Consider the following 13191-nt stretch of genomic DNA (forward strand, 5'->3'; position numbering starts at 1 on the left):
GGTATGTGCCCTTGACCAGAAATTGAACCTGAGACCTTTCGGTGCACAGGCCAACACTCTAACCACCGAGCCACACCTGCCAGGGCAAACTTTCTCCATTTTAAAGTACCACAAACAAAGTCAAAATTCAATTCTCTAACTAGGAAAAAGAATACAACACATAAGACAATGGACCTTAAGAAATTAGGAGTAGCTACAAATTGATACAATCTGAATGTGTGTGACCACCCAAAATTCATGTTAAATCCAATATGTGATGGTATTAGGAGGTAGGGCCTCTGGGGATGATTAGGTCATGAGGCCAGAGACCTCATGAATGAGATTATACCCTTATAAAAGAGGCTTCAGAGAGATCCCTAGCCCCTTCCCATATGAGGAAATAGAAAAAAGCTGGGAATCTGTAACCTGAAAGAGGGCCTTCACCAGACACCAAATCTGCCCTTGCCATAATCTTGTACTGTCCTGCCTCCGGAAGTGTGAAAAATAAATTTTGTTGTTTATAACCTACACAGTTTGTAACATTATAGTAACCTGAAAGAACTGAGATAGAAAATCATTAAGAGGGGAGAAACCAAGATGGCGGCATAGGTAAACACCGGAGTTTGCTGCCTTGAAAAACCACTTCAAAAATACAACTAAAAGACGGAACGGACATCACCCAGAACCACAGGAAGGCTGGCTGAGGAGAGACTCTACAACTAGAAGGAAAAACAACAGCATTACGAGGCCCAGAGGAGGCGCAGTGTGGAAAATTTAAAGGTACGGTGGTGCGGCGGTGCGCGCGCAAAGCGGGCTGGTGGCTGAGGGCGCGGTTGTCGTTTTCAATCAGGAGTGAGTCTCAGACTCTGGGCTACAGATCCGGGCGCGTCTCTAGGGACCCAGACTCAAATGGGAGAAGCGGGACTGTCTGGCTACGGTCCCTCCGAGGTTTGCAGCAGTTGTGGGGACAGAGAGGCAGAGCCCCTGGAGACGGACTGAGAGCAGCCATAGCTGCTCCCTCCTCCCGCCCTGTTGAGCCCGCCCCGCCCAGGCCCTGCGCAGAGCCATTTGCCGATCGCCTCAGGCAAAGGCTAGACTAGCGCCTCCCCAGAGGACTGAAGTTTTCCACACAGCTGATTCCTACAGCCAGTCGGCCTGGTGGTCAAATCCCTCTAGTGTTAACTACAACAATTAAGGCTTGGCTAGAACAAGACTGCGCACAAAGACCACAAGGGGGTGCACCAAGAAAGCATAAAAGATGCGGAGACAAAAAAACATGACAGAAATGGAGGATATGGAGCTAAGAATCGCAATTTTGAGGGCTTGCTATAAACTTGAGCAGAGCCTCACGAAAACTAATGAGACCCTCGATGCTACGATAAAGAAATTAGAAAGTAAGCATACACGGACTGAAATAAAGAATATTATACCCAATAGCAGACCAGAGGAGCACAAGAATCAAACCAAAGATTTGACAAAAAACACCCAACTGGAAAAGCAAAATGAAAAAAGAATCCGAAAGTGTGAAGATAGTGTAAAGAGCCTCTGGGACAGTTTCAAATGTACCAACATCAGAATAATAGGGGTGCCAGAAGATGAAAGACAGCAAGATATTGAAAACCTATTTCAAGAAATAATGGCAGAAAACTTCCCCCACCTGGTGAAAGAAATGGACTTACAGGTCCAAGAAGCGCAGAGAACCCCAAACAAAAGGAATCCAAAGAGGACCACACCAAGACACATCATCATTAAAATGCCAAGAGCAAAAGACAAAGAGAGAATCTTAAAAGCAGCAAGAGAAAGAGACTCAATTACCTACAAGGGAATACCCATACGACTGTCAGCTGATTTCTCAACAGAAACTTTGCAGGCCAGAAGGGAATGGCAAGAAATATTCAAAGTGCTGAATACCAAGAACCTACAACCAAGATTACTTTATCCAGCAAAGCTATCATTCAGAATTGAAGGTCAGATAAAGAGCTTCACAGACAAGGAAAAGCTAAAGGAGTTCATCACCACTAAACCAGTATTATACGAAATACTGAAAGGTATCCTTTAAGAAGAGGAAGAAGAAAAAGGTAAAGATACAAATTGTGAACAACAAACATGCATCTATCAACAAGTGAATCTAAGAATCAAGTGAATAAATAATCTGATGTACAGAATGAACTGGTGATTATAATGAATCAGGGACATAGAAAGGGAATGGACTGACTATTCTTGGGGGGGGGAGGGGAATGGGAGATTCGGGAAGAGACTGGACAAAAATCGTGCACCTATGGATGAGGACAGTGGGTGGGGAATGAGGGCGGAGGGTGGGGCGGGAACTGGAAGGAGGGGAGTTATGGGGGGGGGAAGAGGAACAAATGTAATCTGAACAATAAAAATTTAATAAAAAAAATAAAAATAAAAAAAAAAAAGAAAATCATTAAGAGAAAAGCCTAATAACCAAACAGAAAGGATGCAAAAGCCACTAATAGACCATTGGCAGAAAAGAAATAGAAAGATATTCAAGAATGCAAATTTTAAAAACTATCAAGAAAATAAGAGCTTTTAAAACTCATAATAAAAAGACAACCCAATTTAAAAAATGAGACGAGACATACATTTTTCTAAGGAAGATATACAAATGATACACAAACACATAAAAAGATGTTGAACACCATTAGCCAATACAAGTCAAAACCACAATGAGATACCACTTCACACCCACTAGGATGGCTATATTCAAAAACAAATATAACACGTTTTGATGAGGATGTGGAAAAAATGGAACCCTCATACGCTGCTGGTGGGCATGGTACAGTTGCTTTGGAAAACAATCTGACGGTTCTTCTAAGGATTAAACATAAGAGTTATGACATGACCAGTAATCCCACTAGTAGGCATATACCCCAAATTATTGAAACTCCAAGCCTGCAGAGAAACTTGTACACAAATGACAAACGTAAACTTATTTTGGGATTATTATTTGTGTGCTTTTCTTTATGCTAGTTACACTTCAATAACAAAGTCCATAAAAAAAGCACATATACATACTATTTGGTGATGAAGTGAGTAAGCAGACACTCTTATACTTTGTTACTAGGGATTTAAGTTGAAAAAACCTCTTATATGTATGTAAACTGACAAGTTTATAAACAATAAAAGGCACAGATGCTTTGATCCCAAAGGTATATATTCACATGTACACAGAGTAGGTACAAAAACCTTTACTTCAATCTTGTTTGTAATAGCAAAGGTATGAAAAAACTATAAATGCCCATCAACTGAGGCCTGGGTAAATAAATTATGGTACAATTATATCAGGGAATACTACAGAGCTGTTTAAAATAATGAGGCAGATTTACATGTACTCAAATGAAACTATCCCCTAGCTAGAGAATGACATGGAAAAAGCAAGATACAAAGCAATACACCTGCATATATGACATGTCACCTCTATATTTGGAGAAAATAAACCTAAGGTGGGGAAGTGGGGTTATTTACACACACACACAAAACATCTCTGGAAGGACATAGAAGAAACTGGTAATCAGAGCTGCCTCTGAAGAGAGGATACTGGGAAAGTGAGGAAGTACAAGACATACCTCTTTAACTTCGTGCTTTCCAAAAAAAAAAGGTGGCTACTTAATTAATTCAAATAAATAAATTCTTCTAAAGTAAAAGCTATGCTGCTTCAAAACAGGTGAGTGCTAATGAGCTTTTAAAGATTAAAATTCTCAAATGTTTGCTATATATTCTGAAATGTTTCCTGACTCCCATTTTAAGAGTTAACTTCTCAAACCATTAAGCAGTAGTAATAGTAGTAGAAATAATAAACAACTACTTACATCAACACCTCCAAACAAGTCAAAAATATATGTATTTGGATAAGTGGTTTCTTGGGTAAGTTTCCTCTCTTCAGTAACAAATGCCATAGCCTCCATGGAGAGAAGAGGAGAAATTTCCTAGTTTAAAAACAGTGTGAAGAGAGACATTCAGTTTTTGTATCTAACACAACCAGACACCAAAGCAGCAGTCTGCATTTTAATCCCAACTTAAATCCCCATGAGATAGCCCCAATAAACCACACTTCCTCATATTCAGACTCCCTATAGCAGTGATGGCGAACCTTTTGAGCTCGGCATGTCAGCATTTTGAAAAACCCTAACTTAACTCTGGTGTCGTGTCACATATAGAAATTTTTTTGATATTTGCAACCATAGTAACACAAAGATTTATATTTTTGATATTTATTTTATATATTTAAATGCCATTTAACAAAGACAAATCAACCAAAAAAATGAGTTCACATGTCACCTCTGACACGCGTGTCATAGGTTCGCCATCACTGCCCTATAGAATCCTCTCCCACACTGAATCTGGGCTGGTGTGACTCACTTCAACAAATAGAATGTGGCAGAAGTGACACTATGCAATCCTGGCCTAATTCTTAAGAAAGACTGGCAAAGCTGGCTTTTGCTATCTTGGAACCCAATCACTATGTTGTGAGAAGTCTAACATAGACACCTAGAGAGGCCATGAGGAGAACTGAGGCTAAGGACTGATAGCCTTAGCTGATCTCCAGCTGACAGCACCAACCTTGGACCTTCCAGATAATTCAATACCCAACCAACACCACAAGAAGCAAAAGAACCACTCAATCAAACCATTATACAATAGTAATAGTAGTAGAAATAATAAACAACTACTTACATCAACACCTCCAAACAAGTAAAAAATATATGTATTTGGATAAGTGGTTTCTTGGGTAAGTTTCCTTACCCAAAAAAATTGTTCTAGATATACAGTGATTATTATCTCAAGTTTTGGGGTGGCTGGTTCTGCAGCAATAGGTATCCAAAACATTGCTCAAGTGTCTCCTCTTCCAGGAAGTCTTCTCTGATTCCCTTCAACTGAAGCATTCTGATGCACCTCTGAACCCCCAAAGAAATCTGTAATTCATTGTGGCATTTAGCACATTTACTTTGTACCTCTTTACAAACGTATGTTACTTCTTCCCTAGACTAAATATTCCTTGAAGATAAGACAAACAGATTCCTCTTTGTATTCTCCCTAGGTCTCATGACATTGCAGGTATTCAATACAGTCAATACAGTGTAGAGGTTCTCAAATTTGGAGGGGCCAAAGAATCCTTTGTTCATATGGAACAGAGCTAATAGAAAAAAATGATAACTTACAGAAAAGTTGATACAATAAAAGTTGTAATAATAGTAGTAATAGCTAATTTATTTAATGCTTGGGTCTAAGTACTTCATGTATTACCTCTTTTAATCCTCAAAACCCTGTAAAAGATAATAGTAACTTATCCCAAAATTTTACAGATAAGGAAGCTGAGGCATGAAGAAGTTGTCTATGTCACACAGTGGTAGAGACAGGATTTAAGTGTAGGAAATCTGGCTCCAGAGTCTGTGCTTGTAAAGCAGAACTATTTTGGATGAAATAGGGGAGAGAGTAGGAAGAATCTAGGACCCTACTCATTATGTTCTCCCTTCAGGAACCTGTGAGGGAAAATGGAACACAATAGGCAAGAGCAATCATTGTATGCTCAAACACTGGTGAGCATCAGAATCATCAGAAGGGCTTCTTAAAATTCAGACTACTGGGTCCCACCTATAGAGTTGTAATGGGTCTGAGAGGGGCCTGAGAATGTGCATTTATAACAAGTTCCCAAGTGATGCTGATGCTGCTGGTCCATGCACCACACATCAAGAAAAAGCAGAACTCACTTTTACTGATCACCTGCTATATGCCAGGCACTGGGCTTTTACACTTTAGTTCATTTAATCCTTAAAATAATTCAATGAAATAAGTATAGTTTCACTCATTTTAGAGGCAAAAAACTCAAATCACAAAGTTGCCTAGGGTCACATAATTAGTAAGTGACTGAACCACTTTTTCTGGATCTTATTTTTCTCATCCATAAAATCAGGAAGTACTTCCTGCTGGCAACCTGGTACAGTGGAAGCTGGTCTTTGTATAACACAAATCTGGGCTCATATAGTAGCCACAAGGTTTTGGGCAGGTTACTATTGAGTCTCGGTTTTTTCAACTGAAAAAGAGAATATAAAAAACAGCTGGATTTTGTCTGCCCAGCAGCTTTCTCTCTTCTTCAGGTAACAACTGCATTTCCTTAGAGGAAATGCCCCTCCCCACTTTCTACATAGTTCCTCTAAGGTTGTCAGCAAGCAACTCAGTCTCAGCCCCTAGCCAATAGTCTCTCATTCACCTCACCTGAGTGGCTAACCCACGTTATAGAAATGTCACCCAAGACTTATGATTACATGGAGGAACCTGAGGTCACACACAGATGTCAATATAATAAATGGACAGCCTCCATGGACACAAACAATGGGGCGGTGAGGCCCTGAGGCGGGGGGGGTGGGGGTGAGCTGGAGGGGGTCAATGGGGGAAAAAAGGGGACATATGTAATACTTTCAAAAATAAAGAATTATAAAAAAAGAAATGGACAGCCTAACTGTTCAGTTCCTGAATTCACATCTGTGCCTTGTCAATTATGTAATACAATAAAGGATTTTTTTTTTTGCTAGTCTGAGTTACTGTCACCTCCAATCAAAATATTCTAGACCAGTGGTTCTCAACCTTCTGGCCCTTTAAATACAGTTCTTCATGTTGTGACCCAACCATAAAATTATTTTTGTTGCTACTTCATAACTGTAATGTTGCTACTGTTATGAATCGTAATGTAAATATCTGATATGCAGGATGGTCTTAGGTGACCCCTGTGAAAGGGTTGTTTGACGCCAAAGGGGTCTCGACCCACAGGTTGAGAACTGCTGTTCTAGACTAATACAAAGAAAAAGCCACCCATCTCACAGAGTTACCCTAAGAATTAAATATGCCTGGTACACAGTAAATTTCAAATAAGTATCTGCTGGATGAATAAAGAAATGATGATCACACAGCAAGCACTCACTATTAATTTCCCTCATTCTACTTCTTTTTCCTCCTCCTTCATATTTCAAATTTTGCAGGAATCAAATGAAATAATATATAACTCTTTACAAAGTGTTTTTAAAACAAGTGTAAAAGACTGTAATTATTTCTACCCTAGTCAGACTATGAGAAGATCAAAAATACAAAACATTTCTTTTATTCCCCCTCAAATCAATGCACGACTTTTATTGCATCTTTAAAATGTCTTACGTAAGTGTAAGGAACCATCCAGCATTTTGTTTCTGTAGCTGAAAAACGTAGATCTTATTCATCAGCCTGGTAAACTGTTCCTTTTTCAGAAACATAGATACCATCCAAATTTTTCCTGATATCCTTGTTTTTTAACTGTTTTGGCTTGCTTAATCAAAGCAGCTGAATTTGATACAAATTCAAGGCTGTTTCCTTCAAGAATTAACTCATCTTTGTGGGCTTGAGATACTGAACAAGCAACACCTGACCTCATCCGAATCCTGTGGATGTATTTCTTGCCCAAGAAATTTCTGATTTCAACAAGAGAACCATTCTCCTGAATAACGACATTGATGGGGAAGTTGAGTGCACACACAGCCTTCACCGTGTAATGGAAGCACAGTGTAACACCCGTGATCATGTCCTGTACATAACTACAGATGGTACAAACGGTAACCAGTTCCTTTCAATTTCCCCACCACTTATCAACCTGTAGCCTCTCCTTTTTCTTTCCAAGGAGATTTGAGTTCTATATCAATGTGATTGAAGTCCCTTAGCAGGGTGCCTCTGGGGTCCTTCACAATAACTGCGTGTCCCTTCAGAGCAATGTCCACATTTTCTGAAATGTCGACTGTGATTGCTCAGAATGGTCTTCATTCTCACAGTGGATTCAGCTCAAAATACTTCTTCTTAAAGGTAAAGATTAAGCTTATTCTGGAGCCTATTATATTTTAGAATGACTTATCCTATATAACAAAGAGCTAATATGCTAATGGTCATGACACCCTCACACGGTAACGACTGATCAGCAGGAGGCTGTGCGCACAGCAGGTGTGTGCGGTTGGGCGGGGACTTGACTCTGGAGGACTTGACTGAAGGCGCAGGTGGGTTTCTGGGTCCCGCTGGGGCGGTGGGCGGGTTTCTGGGTCCTGCCTCCCGTGGCAGCAGCAGTGGTCGCGGGACTCTTTCTGGGTCCCACCTCCCGGGGCGGCAGCGGGGGCGGCAGTGGTGGGACCCTTTCTGGGTGGGAGGGCAGGGCTGCATGTGCGGGAAGGCGCTGGCAGAGAGGGATCCCGGGACTCGCGTGATTTCGTGTGCCTGGTCACTAGTGTGATATAATAATCAAAACTTCACCTCTGAAGAACAGTGGGTTTTAACTGCAGCTAAAGCTGGTGCTCTAAATTCAAATTTGGACCCACCCTTCTCATCCCTCCAATTTAAAGTTTAGATATAGTAACCCAGACCGACTAAATCAGAAATTCAGAGAATGGGGCCCAGCACTATGTTTTAACAAGCCTTCCAGGTGATTCTCACACACACTTAAGTTAGAGAATGGTCTTACTATAGCTCTCTGCATTCTTTCCATCTCTCTCCCAAACACCAAGCCCAGTCCCTTCAATCTTCTTATGTTAGTCACTAGAGGCCCAGTGCACGAATTTGTGCACCAGTGGGGTCCCTCGCCTGGCCTGCGGGATCGGGCCAAAACCAGCTAGCTCTCTGACATCCCCCAAGGGGTTCCGGATTGCAAGAGGGTGCAGGCCAGGCTGAGGGACCCCACTGGTGCAAGATCAGGGCCAGGGAGAGATATGGGAGGTTGGCCAGCCGGGGAGGGAGAGGCCCGGTGCACAAAATTTGTGCACTTGGGAGAGGGGAGGGGGGTTCCTTCAGCCTGGATTGCGAGAGGGCGCAGGCCAGGCCGAGAGACCCCACTGGTGCATGATCGGGGCCAGAGAGGGACATGGGAGGTTGGCCAGCCAGGGAGGGACCGCGGTAGGGCTCCAGGGCGTGTCTGGCCCATCTTGCTCAGTTCCGATCGGCTGGACCCCAACAGCAAGCTAACCCACTGGTCGGAGCGTCTGTCCCCTGGTGATCAGTGCACATCATAGCGACTGGTCGACCGGTCAACTGTCTGCCTTCTGGTGGTGAGTGCATGTCATAGCGAGCGGTTGAGCGGCCTTAGCGTATCATTAGCATATTACACTTTGATTGGTTGAACAGACGACCGGACACTTAGCATATTAGGCTTTTTTTATATAGGATAGGATAATTGTCAATAACCACAAGGCCACTTCCATGAAATGTGGGATCTTTTTCTTTTTTGAAAGGATAATAGTTTAATTAAGATTTAAGATTCACGTTATGATAAATGATAACTTTAATACACCCTTTAAATTTACCGACATCTTTTAAACCCTATTCAAAAAGAATGCCATCTCAATCCCAGGGCAAAGTGTTGACCTCCCAAATTAAGCAAGCACTGACAAAGTCCAGAAGGACATCCACAGGGAACTTCTGGTGTTGGGGGTTTTATTTTCTTCTTTGCACTTTTTCTGAACTTCTCAAATTTTCTATAGCTTACGTAATAAAAACAGACACTTTTTAAAAGTAGACTGAGAGATTTTTTTTAAAAAGCAGACATCTTGTGTCACTTGGAGGCCCTGAATGCAGCCCCTCCAAGGCCCAAAAGAATTACCTTGAGGATGTTTTGACACTCAACGAAGTCACTGTGAAGGTGGCTGGTTGCATAGAGCTTAAGGAGCAGCTGAGGAATTCCACTCCATTTGGATGGTTTGTCCCTCTCCGTCAAAAATGTCTCAGTGAACTGTGATTAAAAAAAAGAAAATACACATTTTACTGATGAAGAAAGAACTGCAGCTGACCTTGAATAACATGGGTTTGGACTGTGTGGGTCCACCTATATGTGAATTTTTTCAGTAAATACACAGTTGGCCCACTGTATACCCAGGTTTTGCACCCCCAGATTCAACTATCCTAGAATTGAAAATAATATCATATTTTCAAACTGTGGCTGGGAGTCCACAAATGTGAAGGGGCAACTATAGGCATTGTTCTCTGACATTTTATAAAAGGGACCTGAGTATCTGCTTATTATCTGCAGGGATCCTGGAACCAATCCCTGTTAGATAGATACTAAGGGACAACTGTATTAGCATATAGGGCAAAGAAGAGCAACTGCCTCCCCAACCCCCACCCTCCACCCCGCCGACAAATAATTCAAAGACCTCTTTCTAGAAACCTTCAAAAGCTCCTCAGCAGCCTATAAGTTAAAAGTTAACTCTTGCCTTGTGATACAACACCCTTCATATTCTATCACCTACTTTCCTTTCTAGTCTCATCTCTTTCCCAATGCACACTCTAGAGTCCAAATACACACGTTCTTTCTCTTTGCCCCTCTGCACAGGTTCTTCCCCTAAAATGTCCCCTCCCTGTCTCTTTTACCTGGATGCTTCTTCTCCATCTTCAAAATGCAAACCAAACAGCCAGAAAATTTCTTTGACTGGCCTTTGCCTCTCTATTCTAAAAGAGTAGGTGCCCTTCTGCTGGGCCCGTATCTAACATTTATCCTACTGTATCATAATTAATAGCTCATGTGTTCACCTCCTCCTATGACCTACAAACTCCTTTAGAGTAGGTACCAAGCTGTTGTTTGTCATGCATACCTTCTCTCAAAGAATGCCAGGTACTAGTTTAATGATAGGTACATTAATCAATTACGGCAATTTCCACTAACACTAGTGGGACAAACCACTATCAGGGGCCGGATGTGAATTATTTTCATGTGCACCTGTCCCTCAATCAGGTAAAAGCTCCTGGTAACTGTTATTACTAGTATAGGACATGCAAGTCTTCAATAATGTCTTAGTCTATCCTGATACATGTTGGTCCTAATACCTAGACAAGTACCATTATCCTTCCTGAGCATATTTTAATTGTAAAAATAAGATAATACTGTGATAATGGGAGGTAATGTTTGTGAGAGTAATGTATCAGGATAAAGATAAACCATAGGAAATTACCATTTCTGTAGATAAAAAATGATCAAATATTAGGTAGGAATTTCATCATTCTAAAGCTCAAATCAATGCAAATCCAAAAACAATGGAAAAACACCTTTCCTTTCCTTGAAAGGAAAACAAAAAACATACACCATGATTTTATGGAACTTAGCAAAAGTAGTGTTTACAAATTTACAGCTGTAAACATTTATATTTTTAAAAGAGGTGATCTCAAATCACTTATTCAAACTTCTACCAAAAGAAACTAGAAAAAAAGGACTGAACCAAACACAAACCAAGCACAAGGAAATAAAAAATATTTTTGTAAATTAAATGATAGAGAACAGAAAAATAACAGAGAAAAATCAACAAAATCAAAAGCTGGTTCTTTGAAAAAGAGTGAAAACTTTACTTCCACTGACCAACTTACACGAACTCAAATTACTAAATTCAGGAATGAAAGAGCAAACATTACTAGCAACCTTACAAAAATAAACTTTATAAATGAATACTAGGAACAACGGTATGCAAACAAATTAGAAAACTGCTGTGAAATAAACAAGTACTTAGAAAGATGCAACCAAAAGAAACTGGCTCAAGAAAAACACACACAGAACATGTGATGACCCTACAAGAGATCAAGTTAGCAATTTAGTAAAAAAGTAAGAAAACTACCCTCAAAGAAAAGCTCAAATAGAGATGCTTCTATTAAATACAAAGGAACACCTCTCAACTCATTCTATGAGGCCACTATTACTCTGATACCAAAAATCAGACAAAGAAGGACATCACACAAAAACTACAGACCAATATCTCTTATGAGAATAGACATAAAAATCCTCAGAAAAATACTAGTAAAGCAAACCCAGCAACATATAAAAAGAATTATACACCAAGACCAAGCAAGTATTCCAGGAATGGAAAGTTGGTTCAACGTGCAATCAATGTAATCAATCTGATAAAGGTCATTTACCAAAAATCCACAGCTGTCATCATAATTAATGGTGAAAGCCTGAATGCTTTCCCACTAAGATCAGGAAAAAGACAAGGATGCTAACTCTCACCACATCTATTTAACACTGTCCTAGAAATTCTAGTCAGAGCAATTAAACAAGAAAAAGAAATAAAAGCATCCAGATTGCAAAGGAAAAGTAAAACTATATTTTCAGATGACATAATCTTGTATATAAAATACAGGGTGGGGCAAAAATAGGTGTAAAGTTGTTCATATGGAAAATATAGTAATTAAATAATAATACCAGAATATACTCTGTGTAACGTGTACTCACAGCTGTAAATCTACTTTCGTCCCATCCTGCATATTAAGGAACACACACAAACTATTAAAGCTAATAAGTTCAGCAAGATTGCAGGATACAAAATCAATATACAAAAAACAGATGAATTTCTATACACTTCCAATGAACAACCCAAAACCAAAATTAAGAAAATAATTCCATTTATAATATCATCAAAAAAACCCCAAAATACTCAGGAGTAATTTTAACAAAAGAAATACAAGCTTGTACAATGAAATTAAAAGAGCAGATATTTAAAAATACCTAAGTACAGTCAGAAACCAAGATGGCGGCATAGGTAAACACCGGGGTTTGCTGCCTCGAACAACCACTTCAAAAATACAACTAAAAGACGGAACGGACATCATCCAGAACCACAGGAAGGCTGGCTGAGTGGAAATTCTACAACTAGAAGGAAAGAGAAAACCATACCGAGACTCAGAGGAGGCGCAGTGCGGAAGTAAAATACTGAGGTGCGGAGTGCATGCGTAGCGGGCTGGCGGCTGAGAGCCCGGTTGTCGTTTTCAATCGGGAGGGAATCTCAGGCTCTGAGCTCCAGTTCCCGGCAAGTCTCTAGGGACCCAGACTCATACGGGGGAAGCGGGACTGTCTGGCATCGGTCAGAACCTGAGGGCAGCTTTCTCTCCGAGGGGCTTGCAGCGATTACCCGGACACTGAGAAGCAGAGCCTCTGAGGGCAAGTCTGAGAGCAGCCATAACTGCTAGCCCCGCCCTGTTGATCCCGTGGGACCCGCCCCGCCCAAGCCCTGCAGGGAGGCTTTTGCTGGATAGCCTCAGGCAAAGGCTAGATTAGCACCTCCCTAGAGAGCCAGGAGCCAGGAAGCCCAGAGGTCAGAGTGGGACCATCCAGTATGCAGCTCTGTGGAACCATAAAAGACAAACTTAGGGGGCAGACTCAGTGTGCACCAAAGCCCTATTGAAGCAAGTCTTGCCCCAGAGGGGTGTCTC

At 41.0% G+C, this 13191-nt stretch overlaps 1 protein-coding gene and 1 pseudogene across 1 annotated transcript in view; both read right to left on the reverse strand.

Moving 5' to 3' along the window:
- The window catches only part of LOC139013836 (ER degradation-enhancing alpha-mannosidase-like protein 2), a 148011-nt gene that overhangs the window by 50653 nt on the left and 84167 nt on the right, over nt 1–13191 (reverse strand). The window contains exons 11-12 of the mRNA XM_070420194.1: nt 9602–9730; nt 3813–3929 (exon numbers count right to left, since the gene is read on the reverse strand). Coding sequence (XP_070276295.1) covers nt 3813–3929; nt 9602–9730 — 246 coding nt within the window. The remainder of the gene's footprint in view (nt 1–3812; nt 3930–9601; nt 9731–13191) is intronic.
- Nucleotides 7204–7785, reverse strand: LOC139014550 (large ribosomal subunit protein uL6-like; annotated as a pseudogene).

Source organism: Myotis yumanensis, unplaced genomic scaffold (genome assembly GCF_028538775.1).
Source record: "Myotis yumanensis isolate MYYU_CA2020_CCGP unplaced genomic scaffold, mMyoYum1.0.hap1 SCAF_7, whole genome shotgun sequence".
Taxonomy (NCBI): domain Eukaryota; kingdom Metazoa; phylum Chordata; class Mammalia; order Chiroptera; family Vespertilionidae; genus Myotis; species Myotis yumanensis.